The sequence below is a fragment of the Micromesistius poutassou genome (assembly GCF_964030765.1).
Source record: "Micromesistius poutassou genome assembly, chromosome: 14".
NCBI lineage: Eukaryota > Metazoa > Chordata > Actinopteri > Gadiformes > Gadidae > Micromesistius > Micromesistius poutassou.
In genome coordinates this window covers 3,203,752-3,230,533 of record NC_140284.1, presented here as the reverse complement: position 1 = coordinate 3,230,533, position 26,782 = coordinate 3,203,752, and the positions used below count along the sequence as shown (strand labels likewise).

The window sequence follows — 26,782 nt, the reverse complement described above, 5'->3', positions numbered from 1 at the left end:
CCCAGTAAAAGCCACCTAGGGTGGAGTGTGGCATGGACCTTGCTACAAATGGCTTGTATAAATAAATAGCTACACACATACTTTATCTTATAGATGTATCTGTAAAATGGATTTCAAGGTAAATGATTCCCTGCATTCCTGCATGGCTGCATTGAAGTGGACGTTATGTGTCGTTTTGTAGTCGGTGTTGAGACTCACCTTTGTCCCTCAGCTCAAAGGTGTAGGAAAAGGGAATACCCAGCAGCCTAGCCCAGTCTCTACTGGAGCCAGAGTTAGCATCTGATCAGAGGAGGGAGGGAGGGAGGGGGAGGAGAGAGAGGCAGGGAGGGAGGGAGGGGGAGAGGATGAGGAGGAGAGAGGGAGGGGGAGAGGAGGAGGAGGAGGTGGTGAAAAGGAGAAGAGGATAAGGAGGAGAAGATGAGAAGAGAATGGAGGAAGGGAGAGGAGGAGGAAAGGAGGTGGGGGAGGTGAAGGAAGAAGAGAGTGAAGGAGGAGAGGGGGAGAGGGGGAGGAGGGAAGGAAGAAGAGGGCAGAGGGAGGGGGTGGAGGATGAGGAGGTGGGGTAGATATTGAATAAGGAGGAGGAGGAGGAGAGGAAGGAAGGGCAGGAGGACGAGAGTGGAGGAGGGGAATGGGAGAACGACGTTATAACGACTCTTTTGTCGCTAACTCATTGCTCACTTAATAAGCGCTGTTAGAATACTGAGTAATAAATTGGATTTTAATCTTTAATTCTTTAGTGGTCTTGGAGGTGTTCGGCTGCAGTGAGTGTGGGAAAGGGGAAGATGTCTTTGGATTCACACACCTTGTTTATTGCTGTGTTAATAAGTATACTTTGTTATCTTCTGTGTTTGTGCCACACACACACACACACACACATGTGTGTGTGTGTGTGTGTGGGGGGGGGGGGGGGGGGAGGTGCGGCTGTGTGTGTGTGTGTGTGTGTGTGTGTGTGTGTGTGTTTGTTCTTACACAGTATTTGTGGAGATGTTCCAACCCTGTACTCCATTCCGTATAACTTCTTCATCTCAGATGCTGCTGTCTTGCCCACGGACACCTGGGTACACAGACACAGTACACGGTATCACTGCAACATGTTACTACACCTACCTATAGTACAGTATGACTACAACCTGCTAATACAATAGACACACCACACCAACACACACAACACACACACACACATGCACACACACACACACACACACGCTCACACGCACACACACACACACACACACACACACACACACGCACACACAACCACACACACACATGCAGAAAGATTCCCTTCAGCACACGCATACACACACACACACACACACACACACACACACACACAGACCAGCTCGTCGTAGTTGGGGGCTGTTATCTGGGGGTGGCCGTAGGGCAGGAGAATCAGCTGACCAGAGGAGTGGATGGTCAGGTAGCACAACATCTGATCCGCCCTACTACCTTTAAGACAGAACGAGAGCGCACGCACACCATCAGCTAGGGAGGGAGGAAGAGAACATAGAGTTTGTAACTTACAACTGTTGTAGCGCTCACACGCAAAGGTAGGCAGTGCGTAAAGGTAGCTCTATATGTGTAACGGTTCTCCGATGGCAACCCCGCTACACAGCAGGGGTTCAAACCGGCAACCCTAGGCTTTTACTTGAACGCAGCCATTCAGGTCAGCGGGGAGAGAGCGTGCGTTAGGCGTGAGGAGTGAGGGTTGTCCTGCAGACACCTGTCGCTCCCGTCCAGTCGTTGTATTGAAGGGGTGATATTATGGCACATTGGAAAAGGCTCATTTTTTGAAAGGCTTGTAATGGCTAATCACACTCACACCTGGTGTACACCGCCCCTCTGAATACTCACCCACAAAGTCCGTCACTGCCTTGGCCTCGGGTTCGGAGGCTGGAGACACACCGCAGTATGTGTCGGAGCAGCAGTCACGTGACACGCCGACCGCTGGGACCAGAGCATCGTCCGTCAACCATCAGTCAAACTTTATTCAAAAAGAGCTTTTCCAACAGAATGGACGACACATCATCTGACAATACAGCCCTACACCTGGCTACAACTACACACCCGGGTGCACCCGACATTGGACTGCTCTACGCGACACCAATCGCTACCCCAATCACGGTTGCTGTGGCAACAGGGTCGTCGCCACAGCAACTGTGATTGGGGTAGCGATACCCCAAAAGTGATACCCCAATCACGGTTGCTGTGGCAACAGGGCGTCGCCACAGCAACTGTGATTGGGGTAGCAATTGAAGAAGGATGGATGGATAGATTTATGGATGGTGAGATAATTAGAATCAATTATTGCAGCAAAAAAGTAAAGTACCACAACTTTGCTAATAGTGCATGGTTTATGGTTGTTTCACTTATAAATGAATAACCGAGCACAATGAATTTATGTGTATTTGTATGTATTATATCCACTTGAAGTTGCTTTACTACTCACTCCCCCAGTTTGCGTTGAAATTTCTGTTAAGATCGACGCCGTGGCAACCACAACCCTGAGGAGGGAGGGACCTGGACTTCCTCCACAGACGAGTCTACACACACACACACACACACACACACACACACACACACACACAAATGGATCCTTGTTCATGCGATCATCAGTTATTTTAACACTGTGTTAGTAACATCCTCTTTGCATCTCATTGTGAAACTCACGCTCTGATTGGTCCAGGAGAAGATGTATCCGTCCACATTGAGCACAGGGGTCACATAGAGGTCAATCTTCTGCAGAAACTTGGTCAGCCTCACGTCACTTTTATTGTAGGACTGTACAATCTGAATATTCAAATGATTCAGCATAGTAAACACAAAAAGCATGTGCGAGGACTGTATCTATACATTTGCATGTACGCAGAATTGTGTACATGCAAATGTACATGCAAATGAACCCAGATGCCTTGTGTAGGCATCTGGGTTCGTAGGCTGACCCTCTGTTTGGCTGTGCTCCCTACATGCGTACCTCTTTAACAAACCACTGGCAGAAGGCCGGAGCGATCCACTCTCTGGCGTGGATCCCACAGTCCACCCACACTGCCTTCTTCATCAGACCCCCGGGATCCGGCAGACCAAACTGGAGAGACCAGAACCTCAGTCACACAACCATCACCAGCACTTCCATCATCAACCCACTAGTGACATCACATGTGATGATGGTTGGATCACCTACGGGGCCCCACCCGCTGAAGGACTGGACCAACTGGTAGGCTGGTATGCTGAACTATCTTTCTATTACACTCCTCTCTTGTTGATCGAATTTTGTGCTGATCAACTTCAGACCTGGTGGGGAAATGAGGGAGTTCCTTCCACCTGTGATTCAAGCTGTGATTCAAACGACAAACCTTGAGTAGCTTAATGTCTCTCTTCTCGAACGTCTGGCCGTAGACGAGGGAGGACACCAGGTTAGGGTTCTGCGCCTCCACCCTGTCCATCCAACTGGAGATCTACAGAGAGACATAGAGCGAGAGTGAAAAAGAGAGAGAGAGAGAAAGACTGAGATATATAGAGATCATACCTGTTCTATAGCTTGATACCAGGTGTACCTTACCTGTTGTATAGTGTGGTACCAGGTGTACCCTACCTGTTGTATAGTGTGGTACCAGGTGTACCCTACCTGTTGTATAGTGTGGTACCAGGTGTACCTTACCTGTTGTATAGTGTGGTACCAGGTGAACCTCACCTGTTGTATAGTGTGGTACCAGGTGAACCTCACCTGTTAGTGTGGTACCAGGTGTACCTTACCTGCTGTTTAACGTGCTAAAGGTACATCTTACCTCATCCATAGGATGATATCTGGTGTAGTTGTAATCCCATACCCGCTCTGAAACTCCCAGCGACAAACTGTCGCCAAACAGGAAGTTCACGGTATTATTAAACACATCACGCGTGGTTCATCTTTAAATGTGACATTTATATTTAGTAGTAGTGATAGCAGAAAACCTTTGCTATTTTTTATGTCACATTTTATAACATTTAAAAGATTACAACGTGTTTACAGTGTATAATTCTTATATTCCTTATGGTATTCCTTATAATGACGAGGCAGAGAACTGCATCAAGATAGGCCTACTTCAGGTTCAACTTTGGTCCAACTATTTATTGGAGTCACATCAACTTTGGCAGACAATGAATATAAATAACCCTAGTGTAACATGACTAAAAATGAGTATTAAGAGGCGATCAAAGAACATCTCGGTCTTGATGCATTCACTAGGTTCATGTGTTCAAACAAGGTCACAGAACCAGTAACCAACCAATTCTATAAAGCGACTTTCTCTCCATGAATGTAAATGCCTCAGCTGAATATAAAGCTGAAGGACTCACCTGATCTTTAAGTTGGCGTGAAACACCAGCAGAAGCACCAGCAGCCCACAGGAATGTATCATTCTCCCAGTGGATTTGGTACTTCTCCAGACAATTGGACAAAAGCGACTGTATTGGCTGAACACTGCTGTTTACTGAGACAGGCAACCTCTGTCATGTACAGGAGCTTTAACGATGACGGCATCTTTACAAGCACAGGTCATCATTTATTACCATTTTATCACCTCACCACACTTTGCCTTTGCATCAATGTGACAGAAAACAAATTTTAACACATATAAACAACAGTCTTTGATAGTAGGTTTGCATATGATTCTTAAAATGCATTAAAATATACTTACTATACAAAATAATGTATTGGATAAGCTACGAATCCAACCTGAGTTGAAACAGCAAAACAACCTAATAGTCCGATTTCCAGGTCCATCAGTATGTAACTCATGGACGTCATTAGGTTGTTTGGTCTGGAAACGTAAATGTATGTCGTTTGCCTTGCTACGTAGCTTGTGTTGTTTTTAGAGGGACCTAGTAATCTGACGATTAGGTTGTATTCATTAGGTTGAAGAATGGAATGGGCATAACACGGCCATGATTCAATCTACTAAAACAAAAGTTGTTTTAGTAGTACTAGAAGTAGTATGAGTCGTAATAGTAGTAGTAGAATTAGAGTAGCAGAGTTCCCAGATCATATAAATTCTATAAATTCTCTCTCTCTCTCTATATATATATATATATATATAAATAATGCAAGATCTGCAAAACGCACCTGACAACTATAAGACATTAGCAGTCTACAGAACAACGCACGCACACACACACACACACACACACACACACACACACACACACACACACACACACACACACACACACACACACACACACACATACACTCAAGGAATTTCCTCCTGCGGTTGAAAGAATGAAGTATTCTTCATTCTCTTTCTCTCTCTCTCTCTCTCTCTCTCTCTAACTCTGCTGACAGTCAGACTTTACCACCATCATAATGTAATAGAGATAGTGAGGGAGGGGGGGGGGGTAGTGAGGGAGAAAGAGATAGAGAGGGAGAAAGAGATAGAGGGGAGAGAGGGAGAGAGAGAAAGAGTGAGAGAAAGAGAGAGAGAAAGAGAGAGAAATAGTCAGAAAGAGAGAAAGAGTGAGAGAAGCAGATAGAGGGGGAGAGAGAGAGAGAGAGATAGAGAGAGAGAGAGAGAGAGAGAGAGAGAGAGAGAGAGAGAGATGGTTAAGGAGGTTAAGAGAGATAAGGGGCGTGCAGTACAAGTTATTAAATTACCTCCCCTTTAGGGAATTCAGAAAAAGCCAGCGTATAAATCCTTGTTGCTAGCCTTGTTGGCTAGGTATGGCCGTCGCCGGGCGGTGTTGACATGATATAGTCTATAGTGCTTTTAGCTTGCCCTGATGGGTGCTGGTTACGCCGTGTGCTGCGTTCCTCACCACATGCAGCACAACAGAAGCGAGAACCACGCTATTCTACGGTAGGTTTCATATGCCTAGGACTGACACAGCCACAGAGAGTGGATGACAACTTTGGTTTTTCTTAATAATGTATAGTATAGGGTAGACATGCTTCAGTGGCTGGTATCAGTTTTCAGAAATGGTTTCATTTTGTAATAAAAATGTATCGCTCGAATTAAATCATACTTTTTTGTCTTCACTATAGTAGTGAATAGTTATATTTCTGTACACATTTTATTTGATTGAATGTTTCATTTTAATTGTAATTACTTTGCCGCCATCACCTGGTGTTCATTAAAACACTTAAAGCACTTGTTTATTCCCAGTATGAGGAAGACCAAGGCACCCAAAACGCCAGTGCCTGCACCCAGTGACTCCAGCGACCCAGCTGAGCAGGGCGTCCTGGGGTCGAGTCCTTCCCCGGAGCCCATCCAAGGCAGCGAGCCGTGGCCCACCCCCACAGCGGCCAGCTGCTCCAGGAGGGACTCAGACACGGAGCTACAGGCCTTCTTAGACCTGAGAGACCAGACCGACAGCAACACAGAGGTGAGAGACTGACAGACAGACAGCAACACAGAGGTGAGAGACTGACAGACAGACAGCAACACAGAGGTGAGAGACAGACCGACAGCAACACAGAGGTGAGAGACTGACAGACAGACAGCAACACAGAGGTGAGAGACCAGACCGACAGCAACACAGAGGTGAGAGACTGACAGACAGACAGCAACACAGAGGTGAGAGACAGACAGACAGACAGACAGACAGACAGACAGCAACACAGAGGTGAGAGACTGACCGACAGACAGACAGACAGCAACACAGAGGTGAGAGACTGACAGACAGACAGACAGACAGCAACACAGAGGTGAGAGACTGACAGACAGACAGACAGACAGCAACACAGAGGTGAGAGACAGACAGACTGACAGACAGACAGCAACACAGAGGTGAGAGACTGACAGACAGCAACACAGAGGTGAGAGACTGACAGACAGCAACACAGAGGTGAGAGACTGACAGACAGCAACACAGAGGTGAGAGACAGACAGACAGCAACACAGAGGTGAGAGACAGAGAGACTGACAGACAGACAGCAACACAGAGGTGAGAGACAGAGAGACTGACAGACAGACAGCAACACAGAGGTGAGAGACAGACAGACTGACAGACAGACAGCAACACAGAGGTGAGAGACAGACAGACTGACTGACAGACAGACAGACAGACAGACAGCAACACAGAGGTGAGAGACAGACAGACTGACAGACAGACAGACAGGCAGACAGTCAGAAAGGCAGACAGACAGACAGACAGACAGACAGACAGACAGACATACATTCAGACCAGAACACTGAGGAGACTGACAGACAGACAGGAATAAAGTTGACAGACAGGCAGGCAGACAGGCAAACATGCAGGCAGAACGACATACAGACATGGATTCATTAATTCATAATATTTACAATCTGCATGGAGGCCTCTGATAAACACACACGCATACACACACCTGAGGTACAGACACACGTCCTGAGCGGCTCCCCTGACAGACTCCTGCTAAAGGTTAGAGCTACACTGGCACAGGTCCCTGATTAACAACATGGGACTAGTTTGATTGAATCTAGACGAAACCAGCACGGCCTTTTCACATGTAACTCTGTAATTGTACGACTCTGCTTCTGCATATAGCCATCATTTGGTTAGGAAAAGGTTTAGTACGTATAAACTATGGGCTACACAATATAGCGTTAAATGTATAATAACTGTATGCACTGTATGTTATAATTGAAGTCAAGTGGCGTTAATAATGAAGACCTAGGAACTGTATTTGAACTTAACTATAATAACTTCCAGACTGCCAGAATGGCAGATTTAGTAGATTGGGCTTATTTTCTGTACGTATACATTACATTACACATTACAGAAGGTTTTTTTCAACCTACAGAGAGAATACGGGAATGGTATTTACATTAAGTGTGTTCAGTGTTTCTCTTCTAACAGAAACTGAATCTCAACTTTCTATAAATCATGATAGAGTGTTCCGAGATCTGAAATCACACTTATAGTAAATGCTCATTACTACTGTTAGTATTGAAGACTTAAATACAAATACACACATTTAACTTTTCTTCTCAGAATGTATTCCTCCACATCTCACTCATCCCTCCCCCCTTCTCCCCCAGTCCCCCAGCTATCCCTAAATCTCATCATCCAATCAATCTACCAACTTCTCTCCTCCATCCTGCTCTCTCTCCCCTCTCCCCCCCCCCCTTTTGAGAATTTTGAGAGATTTGAGTTAAACCCATGTTATTGCATTCATCTTAATTAATTCTGGCTGACTTGTGCTTTACTTCATTCTCTAAAAATAGATATATATTCAAATGTGTGTGTATTTTAAGTAATGTTTGAAGAAACCAAAATACTTTCTTCCTAAAATATATAAACAATGCATTTCGGCCTAGCTCAGGGTTATTTTAACATGTTCACTGCGTGTGAATAGTCTAGTAAACAGCGCTTTCACAGTAGGGCACACACTGGGGACATTGTACTGTCTAAATTAGTTTCTTAGTCAAAATGTAAGAAGCCAGGCTCTCAATTTAAACAGAAAAAAAGGAGTGTGTTCAGAGGGTCAATGCTAGCCTAACAAGGAATGTGTTAGGATCGATAAGAAATGACAAAGATTTCCGTACATTTCTATCAATTAAGCCTTTTTATTAATCATTTTATGTGTCCAAATGTAGTTCGTTCTGTGAATTCTGAGCACATATCCTAATAGCTGCTTTTAAAAATACTAAGATCATTATCTTCTGTCTTTTCATTTCACGTGTGTGTGTGTGTGTGTGTGTGTGTGTGTGTGTGTGTGTGTGTGTGTGTGTGTGTGTGTGTGTGTGTGTGTGTGTGTGTGTCTAGGAATGGGAGAAAATTAACTACGACATTCATTCTCTTCGCTACACCAGACGAGAGGTCTGCACTCGATGGAAGAAAATACTACTGCAGCTTGGTCAGACATTTGATCAGTACTCTGGTCTTACTTCATCTTATGCCATGTTGCATTCTTATTTTCGTCACAAGCAATATTGTTTGAATTGAACCATCTGACAAAGGTCAATCAAGTTAGTCGAAAATGTGATTGTGATTTATTAAAGGTCCCATGGAATGAAAATGTCACTTTATGAGGTTTTCTAACATTAATATGAGTTCCCCTAGCCTGCCTATGGTCCCCCAGTGGCTAGAAATGGCGTTAGGTGTAAAACGAGCACTTGGTAGCCTTCTCCGCCTTTGAAAAAATGAAAGCTCAGACGGTACCTCCCCTTTCTCTGCCTTGCCCACCCAGAGAATTTGGCTCGCCAATGACACAATGAGCTACGAACGCAAGCTTGCGTAAAAGCTCCCCTTTGGTGAAAAGACTAGACTGCGTCAGGTTCTCTGACGTCTCTGGTACTTCCACAGCGAGACTCGTAGTGGGGGTTATCTCGGCCATGGTTGAGAAGGAATTGGGGGAAAGGAACTTTGGCTTTGACTCCCTGAAGTCCAGATTGAACGGCGACATGGAGGAGAAAGGGATTGTTGCCTGGGATTGTCTCCGCTGCCGGGGCACCACCGCCGGGGCTCAGCTGCCGGGGCTCCTCCGCTGCCGCGCTTCCGTGTCGCGGTTCGGTTCCACGTTGTGCAAGTACCAGAGACGTCAGAGAACCCGATGCAGTCGTATATCTATATATAATATATAATGATATTATTTAGATATAGAGCTCCAGGACTCCCGCCGGAGCACCCGGAGTGTTCTAGAATATTTACAGAACATGGCCAAAAGCTGTGTGCACCTCCGGATGATATTATGAATCCGAGCCATTGCGATCCATCCAATGTAAACACTAGCATATGGTACCGTGGCCACAAGCTGCTCAGGGCCACACCCTCCACCTGGACCGGCCTCTCTCCTCCTCATTGGGACTGGCTTGTAGTGGCTGTAATTCTGCACCAAGGCTGAATTTCGGGAATGAGTCTTCAAATACTGTATTAGGGGCCACTAACACCTATATAAAAGCATTCATAAAGTAGCATGCCATGGGACCTTTAAGTAGATATCTTTGGTTAACTTTAACTCTCCTAAAACTTAACCTTCAACTAACTTCATCTTGGTGGTCACTAGGATTTGACCAACACATAAAGTAATGCCCCAAACTGATTTAATTCCATACGTTTTGTGGCAATACTCACCGCGACAACGAGAGGGCAATGTTGCCACAGCAAGTGGCTATGGAGCCTTTTCTCCTTTCCTCACACACTTCCTTCTCTCCTTTCCTCTGTTATTTCCCATTATACACTCAACTACAACTATTTATTTTGTCTTGACATCATTTCTCTCGAATGGCCCCCAAAAAGTGTTCTCCTCGCAGGTTATGTTATTTACCTTACATTGTTTTGAAATGTGCATATGCTTCTATATTATCAATATGACGTTTTTGTATCTTCACAAAGAAGGCATGCCATAAAATTGCTGTGAATGAATGTGAAGGTTACCAGACCGAGGTGGAGTCCTTGCTGGGTATGAACGTCCAGAGAGACGGTCCGCACGGTCTGCGCAGAGCCGAGGAGCTACTCCAACATCTGCGGGACCACAGCGCTCTGTTTCCCCCTGGTGGCGGTCCGCAGAATAGATACCTCCACGTTATGGTACTACATACATACACTGTACGTACATACACTGTACATACATACATACATACATACATACATACATACATACACTGTACATACATACATACATACATACATACATACATACATACATACATGCATACATACATACATGCATACATACATACATACATACATACATACATATATACATACATACATACATACATACATACATACATACATACATACATGCATACATACATACATACATACATGCATACATGCATACATACATGCATACATACATACATACATACATACATACATACATACATGCATACAAGCACACACACACACACACACACACACACACACACACACACACACACACACACACACACACACACACACACACACACACACACACATCCAAACATGTTTACCCACAAATAACAAAGCAATTACACACACATGCAATCGCTTAAAAGTTGCCATAAAGTTCAATATTTACATTTAATATTTAGTCAATTCAATTTAACAGTGTGACCTACAGTGAATGCAGATGTCATTAAGGATCTTCTGTAATCTTGTGCAGGGATGCCTGCAGGTTAGGGTTAGGGTTTGGCATGTAGTCTGACACTGATTATAACTTAATAATATTATTATTATTATATTTATTAATAATTATAACTTACATCTGAACTATGTTACTTTTTCTACTGCAGCCATTTCCCCCTATTTGACACATCTGAACTAGGCTTCCCAAGAATAAAACACGCCCATCCACAAATTAACTAGCTCGGGGAAGTTACCTCTATGAATATTTTTTTATTCTTCTGCACAGAACAAAACATTCCCATTAGATGTTGCTAATTTGAATACTTAGCAACCTGGATAAAACTCCATCCGTTCGGGGTTGTATCAATTCCTACTCACCCACCATCCTTCTCTTCCTGCACCCCCCGCCCCCCTCCCCCTCACTCAGGACTGCCTGGTGTCACTGGACAGTGCTGAAGACTTCATCAGACTGGCCACCGAGAAATACCCTAAGACAGAGTAAGAGTCAGAGAGAGGGCGAGAAAGAGAGAGAGAGAGAGAGAGAGAGAGAAATGTCCCAAAAAGAGAGAGCAATAGAGACAGAGACTAGAGAGGAGAGTAAAAGGGGAGAGAGAGAAAGTGTGCGTGTATGCAGGGCCGGATTATCCATAAGGGCACTGGGGCCCGTTCCCAGGGGCCCCAACCATTGACAACCAGTGGGGGGGGGGGGGGGCACCACAACAAGCTTTAAGAAAAATAATCAGAATTTTTAATATTATTCACTTGAAAATATTGAAAGACCATACATTACTCGTTTATGAATATTAATTTCACAAAAATAACTATTATAATAATAATAATAAATAAATCAAGATGACCACTATCGCTCCCCCTCCCCAATCTGTCAGAATTGACTTGGTCCACGAGTTTGCGCAAATGCGCAAACGCTCAACTTGATAAATAGGAGACCGCGATTATGACAAATGTTTGGGATAGCGCATACTAACCAGGTTCAAGGCAACTACTGAGACTTTGCAAACGCATGACATAACTTTAGACATTGCAGACCGTCTTTCGGAGTCACGGCGTTCTTATGTGGCATCGCAGAGGGATCAGTGTGAGAAGTACGGAAATGCCGTTTGAGATATTGAAGGAGTGACTCGCCACCAAAAGGGTGAATTTTCTTTTGCCATTTTTAATTGAGTGCTGTGCTTTTTAAGTTGATAGATATTTTGAATTGAGACATTTGAATACATTGTTCACTGATCATATGCCGAAGTTAGTCAATTACATTTCAGAAATCCCCTTGCTTATGTCGGATATTTTTGGCAGGGTGACAGCACGTGATGGAGGTATAGTTGAGGTATAGTGCCCAGGTTTGTTTGTGATATTGTGTATTCTGCCTATGTTTGTGTTCATAATGACCCATAGTTCTATGTGATATTAAAACAATCGCTTCTGTGATTATTTCCCTTTTATGGCTCCCCCAACTGAACACTATTATCAATTTAATACTTGGGTTGAATCCATTATTAAAGATGTGGATTTTTTTCAGTTATTTAATATTTAAAGCGCCACGTTTTTATATGACTCCAAGACCCTTTTCACTCAAAGGATAGGGTTTGTCAAACTTTAGTCACAAATCAGAAATCTTTTGCGTCATACTTGTGTCGACCAATCATGTTGCTGGAATCAGAAAGCCTTCAATTGGCCAGCAAAAACACGGCCAGCAGTAGTTAACTGTAGAAAAGTGTCTGTAAGCCACTCCACACGTTGACATATTACAATTCCTTTCTGACTCGCCCAATATGTTTTTTTTTAATAGAATATCTCTGTGACAAAAGGAAACCAGGTGGAACTCCACCACTGGCAGTCCGTTGTTTCCAGCCCAGGCCCCAGAAGTTCTGCTATAATATAGTAGGACTGCTGGAGCCCAGATTAGTCCAATTGAGACCACTGACAGACCACTGGCTCTCTCTTAAAACCTCCATACGTATGTCTTTGTGGTTCTTCTTCTTGTCACGTTCTCATTACTCTCGCTCCGGGGACCGGCAACTGGCGTTCACAGGAAGTAATAGAACAGAAATTGTGTTGCAGCATTGCAGGATAGTGCAGTCACGAAGTCATGCAGCCTACATGCAGTTCTGTAGAAACCAAATCATGACCTGAAAACCACAGGAAAAGGAAACTTAATGTACCCTAGTTTCGTTGCACTGTTTTCATTATGAAATCATGACTGAGAACCTTTTTTAAATGGACTGGGCCTTTACATCTTTAAAATGGAAATAGAGAAATTTGCTCCATTTTCTATCCTCAACAGGTGGCATGTGTTTCAATATTGTGAGTGCGGACCTCCTGGTCTGTTTGTAGAGTAAGTCATCTCTGACTCTTATTTACCCCGGTCGGTGCCTTCCTGGGAAAGCCACGGTCGGTAGGATGGAGACGGTGAGGTAAAGAGAGGTCAAGTCCCCGACCTATCAGTGCTTGTCTACTTACCAGCCGGCTCTATCATTTTGGTGTCTAAACCTCATTAATTAAGTACTAGACGAGAGCCTGTCTGTCTCCTGTGTCTGTCTGTCTGTCCCGTTCGGCAAACACAGACAGAGGGTGAGGTCTGTGGAAAAAGTGATGTGGCCGTAATGCGATGAGCCTGTTCCCACTCAGGCAGACAAACAGCATGCTGCTCATCTGTCTACCAGACCACCCCCCTCCCCTGACAGCAGCCGGCCTCTTCCCCGGCTACAAACAGAGACGTTATGCAACGGGTGTGTTGTCTAGTGGGGTCTCCACATGGTCTGGCTCTACTTAATCTGAAGGACTGGAAAAAATATACCTAGAATGATGTCTGCAGTGATGGCCTGTGGTTCCAGGGGCCACTGTTAGATTTTTGCTTTTTAATGGATGGATCAGCCTACCTCGCCTACCCAGTGGAATGTACCAGCAGGTAGGTTGATCTATCCATCATACATTTAGTATATTTAGTATTTAGTATACATGTACATATTGAAATGGCCACATGAGTGTATGTCATGTTCCGATGCATGATGCGCATTGATTATTGTTAAAGGGGTGATATTATGCCACCAGGTGTAAGTGTGACTGTTGGCATAATATCACCCCTTTAATTACATAATTAGAAGTGCATTTTGGAGTTCTGCTGTCCATTGCTTTAATGTCCCATGTCCCCGTATTCAAGGGTCACCTTCTTTTTGTGTGGCTCTACTGTGCTGCTCTGTTTGATTAGAAAGAGGTGCAGTTACATTACAGCTAGTAGGTTGTACACTGCCTGTGAGTCATCGACAAGATACTCACAAAGACCTCTGTCGTCAGCCCCCTCCTGGAACATTTGACGGTGCCTCTCAGTGTGTGTGTGTGTGTGTGGGGGTGTGTGTGTGTGTGTGTGTGTGTGTGTGTGTGTGTGTGTGTGTGTGTGTGTGCGTGTGTGGGGGGAGGTGTTGGTCATAGTGTGTTTGTCTAGGTGGAACATACTACCTAGAAACATCTATATCAAGTAGCTGTCTGTGCATCATATGTATGCAGAGGTGTGGGTTGTGTGTGTGTGTGTGTGTGTGTGTGTGTGTGTGTGTGTGTGTGTGTCTTTTTCTGTCAGTGGCAACTCTGTATGTCAATGTGAGTGGCTACTGTTTGTGAGTGTGTGTTTGTGTGTATGTGTGTGTATGTGTGACCAGCCACCTGTTTCCCTTGGCCCGGTGCCCAGCTGGGGGGATTCAGTGTTGATGTTACAGATGGATGGACAACCAGTAACACACACACACACACACACACACACACACACACACACGCATATATATACGTACACACCAGGGGCGTTTCCGACTCCCCAAGATAACCAAACACACACTGAAGTAAGTGTAAATGGGTCTAGGTTAAGCATGGCTACAAGCAGTACATTGACCGCTCTATGTAAAGACTTCTTGTACACGACTCGAAAGTGAACCCTAAAAAGGAAGTGACGCTATCACACAGGAAGTGTGGCTTCAAAACGCTAGGAACAAGAGTTGGAAGGAAGTTCTTAGAACTCAGATGGAAGATGAAACAATGTATGCAAAAGGTTACACACATGTGATCTAACCGCTGCTTTAAGAAATAAACACATCAAATGTATTGATAATTGATTTAAGTAACCATTAGCATCCAATGCAATATTTTGGATAAACACTTTGAGTTAAGTTAAGGAAATGTTTCCCGTATTCTTTCGCATGTTTCTTGAGTTTTGTTTGCATGGTAGTTATGCTCTGTAAAGGTGCAATAAAGTGATAGCCATTGTGCAGAGCATGAGGTATGAATTGGCACGTGACAACGTGGAACAGCGAGGCAGGAACATGTTGTGTCTGTCGCCATAGCACCCAGGCCCTGGATGGCCTTATCTGTTTCTTCCTGCGTAAAGCAGCATTCCAGCGAGGAATAGGAGTCAAAAAAGAATGATCTCCTAAATTTCAAATTAAGATCAAACAAATGTATCTAAATATATATTGTTGAATGAAGTATAATGCAAATTACATTTTGGGCATTTAGCAGACCTTTTCGTCATAATGTACTTAAGCATAAGTACATTTGTCATAAAAAGAGAAACAACAATATATTGCAGTCGGTGGAGTAAGGATGTTCATAGAAAAAGTGCCAAGCACTTACAATTGCTAGGTTAACCCATTCCCTGTATACAACAAAGATGGCTAGGACAAGATACACGATGCAACAAGCACACATTGAAAATTCAAAATAAATTAAAATCTTCACAATTTTGAATTGCCAAGACGTACAAACATACAATTTGTGTTGCGTGTTGCAACCCCACACATAACTCAAAAGAAAAGTCGCTCACTGGGACCAAACCTAATAATTACTCAGTTGACCTAACAGGTTTCAAACGGTAATATTGGTATACCTACTATGGACGGAAATGGGCAGATTGGTTCTGAAGGGTCCTTATGGGAATACCAGGTATCCACCAAAACCATCCATTTAGTCAACCCACAACAACATTTACTATCAACAACAAGACATTGACTTCGCTTTTTTAGAAAGATAATGCTGGGTCATTTTCTTTGATTGTAATATTGAAAAATAGTCAAAGTAAACATTAGCGATAGACTAGATAAGCAGGGGAAATCCAGTTAAGACATTCATCAAGAGTTCAACTATTTATTGCTGCTGACACACACACACACACACGCACACACACACACACACACGCACATGCACACACGCACGCACACACACACACACACACACACACACACACACACACACACACACACACACACACACACACACACACACACACACACACACACAGGGGAAGACATCTGCGGTAGAGGTTATGCAAATCAACATCCTTTTAACCCTACGGGATTTTACCCTATGATTTTACTATCAGTGCATGACATTTGTATCACAAACGCACACACATGCACACACAACCACACACACCACACACACACACCCAGAGCATCTGTGTGAGCGTGAAGAAACTATTTGCTGAGCTATAAAGGGGAAACTCATGCTCTTTGTTTACGTCAGTTTCACAGAATGAGAACATGAGACAATAGTAGAAGTTGTGGACTCCCTACTAGCTCTCTCTCTGTCTCTCTGTCTTCTCTCTCTCGTCTCTCTCTCTCTCTCTCTCTCTCTCTCTCTCTCTCTCTCCTATCTCTTCTCTCGCTCTCTCTCTCTCTCTCTCTCTCTCTCCTATCTCTCACTTTCCTTCTCTCTTTGTGACGTAAAGTGAAAATGAAAACAACAAACCCGTGTTTGTGTGTGTGTGTGTGTGTGTGTGTGTGTGTGTGTGTGTGTGTGTGTGTGTGTAAGAGAGAGGGTGGTTGTTATTCAGGAAATTCCTGAGATGGCAATGTGTTTTACCTGCTCAATTTACAGATTCATTTGATTTTAACATTTGGAAACACCGTTGTACTTGTTACATTTCCAGGGAAGTGACAGAAAAATACCATCTTCTGTGGAATTGAAAAGGAGACTATTTTGTTTTCTGTTGTCATGTTCTGTATGTGTTTGTGTGTGTGTGTGTGTGTGTGTGTGTGTGTGTGTGTGTGTGTGTGTGTGTGTGTGTGTGTGTGTGTGTGTGTGTGTGTGTGCACATGTGCGTGTGTGTGTGTGTGTGTGTGTGTGTGTGTGTGTGTGTGTGTGTGTGTGTGTGTGTGTTTGTAGCCATAAACAAATACAAGAGACTATTATTTTTGACTATCTTATCTATTTGCAACTGTAACTAATTTAGTTTTGTACTTATTTTGTGTTTTGTGCTAGGTCCTTATTCCAATGCATATTTTATTTTGTATTATGTTGAAAAGAGCAATTTTAAGAGAAAGAATAAATTAATGAATCTGAATTATTAGTATCGTAAATTCAACCACTCACAACGTGGTGACTGACGTTTCAAACGAGAACAGGAAGCGACCCTGGTAACCTGGCAACACAACCCTGCTCGACCAATCACAGGTCTTCACTCGGCGCATTGATACAACCAAACTTAAGAACAAATTTATTCAAAAATCCCCCATCGTCGACTTAAATTGGACCTGAAGGTAATTAGAAATGTCCTCCTATAAAACTAAATAATTAATACTTTTGCAACTATTTCAATTCACATTGAATAACAAAGAGGGACTGTATTGTGCGGGCTGGCTGTGTGTTCCGGCGAGGCTGTGGTTCGGCTTATAAATCCCTGCTCTCAGCTGCTGGGGACGAGTTTCTACATTGCAGTCTGCTGCTGTTGTCTGTGTTACTGGATTATATGGACGTATCGGCACGAATGCAAACTTTCCTCAGTCTTTTGTAATTCGACCTGTATCCGTGGAAGCCTTTGGAACCGTATGTACCATTTTATTCATCCCATGGAGAAAATGACCTGCTTTGGGCGTTTAAACCCTTCACGTGTCATGACATTTCTGCTGATTTCGCCTTTCTCGACACGTGATACCGGTACCGTTCTCCGGTTTAACTTTTAAATGTGGCGTTTTATGGCTCATAGTGTTTGGGTTTTGATCGGTAGGTCTACCTAGCAGGCTGCCCTTTGCTGTCGCGTTTGTATGAATTCATTAATTCATTAACAATGTAAGCAGCTGACCGCAGTGGTGGAGCCGGATGGGTCTTTATAACATGATACCTATGATGTGCTGCTCTTTGACTTGTGCCACTGCTAACGTGGGTATGGCGTTTAAATTACATGGATTAAAAAAAAAAAAATTAAGATCTTTGAACATACTAAACATTTAAACTAAACATTTACACTCGGATATTTTGTGTCTACTAACCGGGCTTTGATATAAATGTGTCACTAGGGGGGAAATTATGCTGACAGCGGTCGGCAGATAAATGAAGGCCGATACGGTGGGCATTCTTTGAATACCCGTCGTTTTGATTGACTCGTATTTAATTAATAATGATAGTCGGTTGTCGTGTTTATTTAAAACGTTCCCGTCGCGGTTCTGGAACGGAAGGCTCGCGGCGCGGTCTGCTCTTCTGGAAGCCACGCGCCCCTGCGCCCCCCGCCCCTCCCCCCCAACTCTCTGTTGCGCAGCCAGGTGTGTGTGGTGCGCGCGCCCCGTTACACACCGGTGAGCCCTTAAGGGTCAAAGGTCGCTCATTCTATATGATAAGGCTATTGCAGTTTCCTTTTTTTTCTCAGAATTTTGACTAATGCCACACATCCTCTTTTAAAATGTTTTATTTAAATTGTATATTCAAACAAAATGAGATTTATATATTCCAAAAAATTGCTAGTGCAATCTTTTTTGATGTCCTCCCAGTTTATCAGAACTCTTAACTGGTAGGGTCTTGTCACCTTTTGTACATGACAATAATCCTCTAAAGCAAGTGGGTTTGTATTTTTCTTTCAATTAAATCTTTAAGGGTTGAATTCTACACGTAACAAGTTGTTAAAGCGCTCGTGTTCTCTTCTCTTCTCTCCTGCCAGTTTATCTGCACTGTCTGATTGGACGATGGCTACAATGGCGACCAACCTGCTGTCCTGGGAGCAGGTGAGCCGCCTGGACGAGGTGCTGTCGGAGGCGGTGCCCGTGCACGGCCGCGGCAACTTCCCCACGCTGGAGGTGCGCCTGAAGGACATTGTGGCGCGCGTGCGCTCGCGTCTGGAGCGCAGCGGCGTGCGCGTCAAGGACGTGCGCCTCAACGGCTCGACGGCCAGCCACGTGCTGGTGCAGGACGTGGGCTGGAGCTACAAGGACCTGGACGTCATCTTCCGCGTGGACCTGCCCTGCGAGTCCGAGTTCCAGCTGGTGCGCGACGTGGTGCTGGGCACCCTGCTGGACTTCCTGCCGGACGGCGTCAACAAGGAGCGCATCACGGCGGTGACCCTGAAGGAGGCCTACGTGCAGAAGCTGGTGAAGGTGAACACGGAGCAGGACCGCTGGAGCCTCATCTCGCTGTGCAACAACCACGGCCGCAACGTGGAGCTCAAGTTCGTGGACGCGCTCCGCCGGCAGTTTGAGTTCAGCGTGGACTCGTTCCAGATCGTGCTGGACTCGGTGCTGGCCTACTACGAGCTGTCGCGGGCGCCCATGTCCGCCGCCTTCCACCCGTCGGTGATGGGCGAGAGCGTGTACGGCGACTTTGGCGCGGCGCTGGGCCACCTGCGGGGCAAGCTGATCGCCACGCAGCGGCCCGAGGAGATCCGCGGCGGCGGGCTGCTCAAGTACTGCAACCTGCTGGTGCGCGACTTCCGGCCCACGGACGCCGACGAGTTCAAGGCGCTGGAGCGCTACATGTGCTCCCGCTTCTTCATCGACTTCCCCGACGTGGGCGAGCAGCAGCGCAAGGTGGAGGCCTACCTGCACAGCCACTTTGTGGGCGAGGAGCGCTGCAAGTACGACTACCTGATGATCCTGCGGCGGGTGGTGGACGAGAGCACCGTGTGCCTCATGGGCCACGAGCGGCGCCAGACCCTCAACCTCATCTCGCTGCTGGCCTTCCACGTGCTGGCGGAGCAGAACGCCATCCCCGACGCCTCCAGCGTCACCTGCTACTACCAGCCGGCGCCCTACGTCCGCGACCACAACTTCAGCAACTACTACGTGGCCAACCAGAACATTCCCACGTGGCTGCCGTGCAACTGACGCGAACTTGACAAACGTGCGCACACGAAAAAAAACAGACGAAGAAAACTATATTCACGAGATGAGCTAAAAAAAAAAAAGAAGAAAATGGCCATATGCCGGGACAGTGGTCGCCACTGGCGTTGAAGAGAACAGTATTGTTGCAGAGAAAAAGTAAAAAAAATAAATAAAGACAATATCTGGGCCATTAAAAAAAAAAAAAGCTTTCTTTTCCTGTGAAGGCATAGAGGACTGGGAACTGGCCAAGTGTCAAGGACTAACTCCTTGCGTGTCGCAATGCCATCCAATCCAAAGTGATCTATTTTGTATTTAAGTGTTATTTGGATAATTCTGTTTTTTGGTTTTCTTTTTCAAATCTTTATTGATATAACGGCTTCCTCTTGTGCCTTATAGCTCCTCTGGGTTTGCACGTTTCAGTTGACTATGGTCCATCTTTAAAAAGGAAGGAGGATGAGAATATGGCCTTAAATGATTATAATTTCTTTTGAAGTCATGTAACGAAATGAAGCAAAAAAAAAAAGCTCAATCTAATATAAAATGTATACTTGGGGTAAAAACAAAAAAAGAAACACAGAGCACTGGTGTTAAAAAGGACGTCCTTGAGGAAAATATGTGCTTGTTGTAAAGTTGAGCATCGTGCTGTGTCATGTGGGTTTAGGCGGTCTTTAGAGTCGTGTAGAAGAGGCTTTATGATTGAGAGGGGTGACGGACCGTGGTTTATTTTTAATTTTGACGTGGAACTACGAAAAGCACTTCCAAGATGGTGTCCCCCTGTGTGTGTCTGTGTGTGTGTGTGTGTGTGTGTGTGTGTATGTGTGTGTAGGAAATGTCTTTTAGTTTGTCTTTTGGGGATTTTCTCCTCCACTTTAGCATTTACTTGTCTCGCTGCCCCTCCTTCCGGATCCTCTCTCTCTCTCCTCAGGAGACGGCGCCGGCCTCTGGGAAGCAGGGTTCCTGGTAGTTTGTGGAGGACCGCGTGGCAGCCAGTGCCTTCCCTTATAAGGAGCAGCACATGGCAGCCAGAGAGGCTGCGTACAGGGAGTCCCGGACGGTAGTCTATAATTATCTACTTTTTGGGTTGCGTTGGCGTGGTGCGCCCCTCTCGTCACACGGGGCGGCTGATTCACCGTTTGGGGGGGGGCGATGTGGCAAGCGGTTTTTTTTTTTAGCCCCTTTTCGGGTCATAGGGGATTGGCCAAGGACTGGCTGCTGAGCAGGGTTCACCAGCCAGGAATTCCTCTCCCCTTTTGGCACTGCCTGGGGTGGGGCGGGGTTAAGGGGAAGAGAAGCAGGGGGGTTCGAGGCATGGCTGTTACGTGAAGCCAAAGGTTCTTATCACCCGCTGACGTAGAACTGCCCCCCCCCCCCCCCCCCCCCCAAGTCTCCATTCAGCTACCAGTTTTACTCCAAACGAGCCCCTCCCCTCTCGGAAGTCATCTGGAGGAGGGAAGTTGTTTTTGGACTCCTGGTGTAAGTGACACCCCCCCCCTCCCGCCTCAGTGGTGTTTACATACCCGCATTGGCTCCTAGTTTGTGTGTGGCAGTATATGGATGTGTGATTGTCCCGCTTGAGAGGTTTTGACTGGCTAACTGGATGTGGTTTTGGGGTAGGAGCAGAGGGCGAGACCTCTAATGTAGCAGAGCTCTGATGGGACAGAGTTGGCCGCTACAACTATCATGTCTTCCTGTAGTTTGGCGTTAAGCACAGGCCACACGCCTCTAGCACCACCAGCAACAAAACCTCTTGGTGCCTTTTTTAAGAGTTTCTGTATTTTTATTTTGACGGTTGCGGCAGGAAGTCTTAACGCTGTCCGCATTATAGGGGCCCCACTTCCCTACCATACGACCGGTACCGCACTTGGCTTACGGGGCTAGGGACGCATGCACAGGCTTGGCATTTCATTGCTTGGGTTAGGTTTGCCATTATTGTAAAAATGCTCCCCATTTGAGGTCCTTAATGTGCCGTTAGATGGTCCCTCTAGTCATTCCTGTAGCCCTTCATATTGTTTTGTATATCTGTTAATGTTGCCAATGCCATACAATATTGTGTCCACTGTGTACAATCTTTCCTCCACAACACTAATGGGGTCAAAGTGTCTTGTGTGAGGCCCTGTCTCTGGCTGCTTTGTGGAGGTCATTGTCATGAATTTGTAAAATGTTGAGTTCTAGAAGAGTGCAGCCACCTCTGGTTAGGTTAAGTGAAGCCCCCCTCCCAGCAAGCGTGGAAGCAGAAGGTGATATTTGATGGCTAGAGCTCGGCAAGCTCGGTGTGATTGCATGTTAGGTGGGTCTTCAAGGGTTTACAACTTGCAGGTTTTTGCAGGTGGCTGTGGGTTCGACTGTCCCATAACTTCACCCCCCCCCCCCCCCAATATGTTTTTATGTGAGAAAATGGCCGCTTTGTTTTGGGTTCTCCTGAGCGAGCTGCTTGACATTTTTCGTTTAGTTTAGCTTTTTACTAGCGAAACATATTTTTACCGTGGCAGCGATGGATTCAGCCATTCCCCAGTCGGATTACTTTGAAAAAAAAATAAATGCTGTTTGTTTCTTAAGCCTTGTGACCCACTTTTGGATACAACTGCAGCCTGACCCCAGACTGCTAAAGTTCTATGACCAACTAGGATCTGTGATCTTCTAGCAATGCTTGATGGAGTAGGATCAGGTTAGCACTGTGCTAGTTGAAGGAGAGGGCGGGGAGGATAGTCTGAACGTTTAAAATGGTGGCATGTTTAGACAATCAATCCAGACCCAGACTGTGAATTGTTACTCCCTAGCTGTGTGTGTGTGTGTGTGTGTGTGTGTGTGTGTGTGTGTGTGTGTGTGTGTGTGTGTGTGTGTGTGTGTGTGTGTGTGTGTGTGTGTGTGTGTGTGTGTGTGTGTGTGTGTGTGTGTGTGTGTGTGTGTGTGTTCTGAGCTTGTTTTTCTGCTGTGTTTTCCCTATGATCAGTGTTATGATTCCCACAGTTTGCCCGCAAATACAGACGATATACATGTATTTTATCACCTTGTGGTCAAACTGGGAAGTGTATTTATTTCCTGTAGTTAGACCAGTCCTGCGCTTCAGGAACATGGACAACCTTACTAGTGCTCTCCTGTTTGTCTGCTTGGAGAGTTGAGGGAATAACACGGCACCCTGTTTACGTTATGCAAGTGTGAATGTGTGTGTGTGTGTGTGCATATAAACTACAAAATGTGGGGAAAATATGAAGTGTCGCACTATATAAATATATTTTTGAAATGGTGATCAGTAAAGCGATTGTATGTCAGCTTTTGACTATGATGGTTACCAACGTTGTACTTTTTCATTTATTCGCAGCACCTTTACCTCACGCTAGTTTACCTTCGGAAATGTATATCAAGAAAATGTGTTTGAAGACTTCAATGAATAAAGTATTGAACCACATCCCCTTTTAACAATATGTATTCATATTTATTTTTTTCTCACAGTTGTGGTTTTCCTGTGCAATCATGTGTGCATTTTGACAGGCTTGGCAGATTTCTATATTTGACTTGAACAGTGATTATTCAGTAACATTATTCAGTAACATTTGCTCAATGTGTTGACGCCGGTCACCGTCCAAATGCTTAAAAATATAGATCATATGTCTATAGCTATGTTAGCGTCTTAGCCTAACAAAACCAACCTTTAGATGGCAGTCCATTGACCACAGGCCTAGAAACTGGTTAAACCTGGCGGTACGCCCGCACATCAGCTAACTTCACCATAACATTTCTTTGCTATCAGATTGACATTCCTAGATCCCACACACACTAAAGGAGCTTAGCGCAGACTGCATCAGGGCCGGAATGGTCCAGAAGAGATGCATCCAGCAGAATGAGGTCCACCACTCTATAGCTATGTTTCATCTTTTTAGCTCGGTCTCATGCTGTCTCACTCTCTTTGTAAGTCACGCAATAAATCAAATCATCACATCAGATCCCACGCGATGCTGTGGATTCCTAGTGTTGTATTTCTCTTGGTCGCTGCTCTTGGTTTATATCTGGATGGTTTCCAACATCTTCATGTGTCCGTCCTCGGGAAGTGTGTGTTCGTATGTCTTCCTACACTTGGCACGAGTGAGTCAGTTTTTTTCTTTTGCTTACTTTATAATTTGTGGGCTCTCATTTGCATGGGAAACCCTTTGATATTCATTTTGTGATAAAAGGGTATACTAATGATAGGTGTCCGCTGAAAGTAACCATTGCATGATGTCTAGTCCAGGGACTGATTGACAGCTGGCAGTTTGAACGGACATGACTACAATGTTTGTACAGAGTTTGATGCATTTACAAAATTAATATTAAATACTATAGTATACAAAAAATAGTGAAATATCAGGTTAATATATTTCAGTTGAACTTGATAGGAGTTCTGAGGACTGTCAGGGTTACACGCATGTATGCCGAACAGTGGGATGTTTTCTTTACAGTTTGACACGACCATGGTCTAAGACTCTAAGGTAATTCCCTATATACCACATCAAAGTCCACTTATAAAATATGTATTGCTAGACACACTGCCCAACTCAAACACCAACAGATAAATCCATGAATAGGGTGGGAGACTTTCAGATTTAAAAAAACGTTCAATTAAATGACTGTTCTGTCTAATCTAAGACAATGGGCAAATGTGTGATGTGAATCCGCTTAGCTCAGCTAGCTGGGCAGTTAATTGGAGGGGTTTTGGAAGGGTTGTACGATTCTTGTAACTAAATAGAGGGGTAGAGGCTGGCCAGCATCTTGTATTTGTAGAATATTTTTGTTACACAATGTTATCGATAACATAATTGAAATCACTGTCAAGCGGCATTGACTACAGATATGTCAAGGTTATTCTAAGCGACGAGCGAGTTGAAATGTTACACATTGCGACTTTAACATATTATATATAACTGGTCCTTCTGAACCTTGTCTGGTCTCCGTGTATGAAGTCCAACTGAACTTCGGAGCCGACGATGGGAGCAGGTGTGAGAAAGTGAACAGACAGAGCAAACTGACACCCCCCCCCTCGCACACCTCCACACACAAACACATGCTTATGCACACACTCCCAAATTTCCACTCTGGCATAATAAAGTGCTATTTTACCTTGCACGGATACACCATCAGACACCCGCACACATGCAAACACCCTGAGGGATGAGGTAAGAGTTGAGGGGATGGAGTATGTGTTTGGATGTGCTTGTATCAATATTCAACATGTTTCAAATGTAAAATGTGTGGGTGGGTGTGTGTGTGTATCTGTGTGTATGTGTGCATATTCTTTGCCAGCTGTGCAGGAGGCAAATCAACTTGTGGCTGAAACAGAGAAAAGTCAGTGTCTCTTGTCTCATGTCCTTCTCCACACGCCACTGGTTCGCACACGCACACGCACACGCACACACACAGACGTCCCGGACCGGAGTAGCATATTATGGTCAGTGGTAATGATGGAGGTCTGCAGTAGGTTAGGCCAATTGCTGTGATGTTGACTTCCCCCTACGAAACAGTTGTAAAAGAAACCAAACACTGGGTTTATTTTACAGACTCTGAATCCCTTTTTAATCCTGTAAGGTTCCGTCTCATCTACCCGTACATATAAAGGCACATGAGAATAAATACAAGTACACATACTTCTCCATCTGTACACATACTAGTACATACTTGACCTGTATATAAAAAAATACCTGAAACTTACACTACATGGCTCGCATTGCATACTCAACAACTGTCATCTTACACAGCAACGTCCAAGCATGTTTCAAATATCTGGAAAGACAACGACACGTGAGGTCTGATTCCTTTAACAGAAGCCAATCAGCTGTTTCACTGCCCTGCTTGCGGCCAATGAACTGCAGGCGAGGCAGGTTGATGGTGTCCCCGCTGCTTTTGTCGCTGTGGGGTTAAAGGGAGACGAATTTGAGCCGTCTCCCTCTTTGGTCTTTAATTATAGCGCCTAGCCAATTGGGGAGGGGCGTGGCCTATGTGTCCCCTGGGTGTTCACCAACACTACCAAGAACTAAGAAAATGGAAACTACCACTGGAGCCCAGCTGGCTTGCTTTGCATCCAGGACAACGTGGGTTTCTACAACACAGGAAATACTTTGGCTGTCTCGGTGCGGAAGGCCGAACCATGGTGTTAACGCACGGACTTTGTTCACATGTTCAATTGAATACTCGCTCTCTCCCCTCCCTCACTCATAGCCTCATTTATATGGCCTGGTCGATTTTGTCCCTGGAACATGCTGTCCACGCGGACATGAGATTGTACGGTGTTTCACTGTACAAGAGCTATGACCACCATGTTAAACAGGGAGCGACCCACATGGGCGTTTGAATGGAGCCATCGGGGTCCCATCAGCTGTACAACTTTCTCCTTCAAAGGAGCAGCTGAGACATGTTGTCTACAAGCGCGGGTCTGGTCTTGCCGTTGCTTACTAATAAACTCTGATTGCACCGACACACAAGCGGCTTCTTGGCGCAGCGGTGAGGTCGGTTTGTTGGTGTTTAGTGAGTGACGGGTGGCCTTTGCCGACTTGTTTGCTGGTATTTACAAAGCAAGTGCTTTGTGTTTGTACTCTATATCCCAAAGCTTTTTTTGCACGCTTACTCTCTGAGATCATCCGTCTTCACTAATGCCGTTGATGAGAGAACGGGTTTCTGGACAATGTCACGGTTCTGAAGAAAAATAAAAATAAATTGCT

At 45.0% G+C, this 26,782-nt stretch overlaps 3 protein-coding genes across 3 annotated transcripts in view; 2 read left to right on the top strand and 1 right to left on the bottom strand.

The window, feature by feature from the left end:
- cpo (carboxypeptidase O) overlaps positions 1–4,400 on the bottom strand; it is a gene marked incomplete at both ends in the record, with an annotated part of 5,460 nt that extends 1,060 nt beyond the window's left edge. Inside the window, 10 exons of the mRNA XM_084478876.1 lie at positions 199–279; positions 973–1,057; positions 1,343–1,448; positions 1,854–1,950; positions 2,453–2,546; positions 2,674–2,793; positions 2,978–3,088; positions 3,357–3,458; positions 3,789–3,855; positions 4,339–4,400. Of these exons, the coding sequence (XP_084335002.1) occupies positions 199–279; positions 973–1,057; positions 1,343–1,448; positions 1,854–1,950; positions 2,453–2,546; positions 2,674–2,793; positions 2,978–3,088; positions 3,357–3,458; positions 3,789–3,855; positions 4,339–4,400 (925 nt within the window). The remainder of the gene's footprint in view (positions 1–198; positions 280–972; positions 1,058–1,342; positions 1,449–1,853; positions 1,951–2,452; positions 2,547–2,673; positions 2,794–2,977; positions 3,089–3,356; positions 3,459–3,788; positions 3,856–4,338) is intronic.
- Positions 4,401–5,757: 1,357 nt separating this feature from the next.
- Positions 5,758–11,515, top strand: LOC311358611 (melanoregulin; the record flags this gene model as incomplete). The annotated part of the gene is made up of 5 exons (XM_084478702.1): positions 5,758–5,834; positions 6,141–6,360; positions 8,725–8,815; positions 10,331–10,488; positions 11,441–11,515. 5 exons carry the CDS (start codon positions 5,758–5,760, stop codon positions 11,513–11,515), a joined length of 621 nt encoding a protein of 206 aa, XP_084334828.1.
- Positions 11,516–17,709: 6,194 nt separating this feature from the next.
- tent5c (terminal nucleotidyltransferase 5C) lies at positions 17,710–22,860 on the top strand. The gene is made up of 2 exons (XM_084478701.1): positions 17,710–17,835; positions 18,941–22,860. The coding sequence occupies exon 2, from the start codon at positions 18,966–18,968 to the stop codon at positions 20,097–20,099; it is 1,134 nt and encodes a 377-aa protein (XP_084334827.1). The 5' UTR covers positions 17,710–17,835; positions 18,941–18,965; the 3' UTR covers positions 20,100–22,860.
- Positions 22,861–26,782: the final 3,922 nt, after the last annotated feature.

What these genes read in the sequence shown, in the direction of transcription:
- tent5c (XM_084478701.1), top strand. Translation starts at nt 18,966, where the DNA reads ATGGCTACAATGGCGACCAACCTGCTGTCCTGGGAGCAGGTGAGCCGC.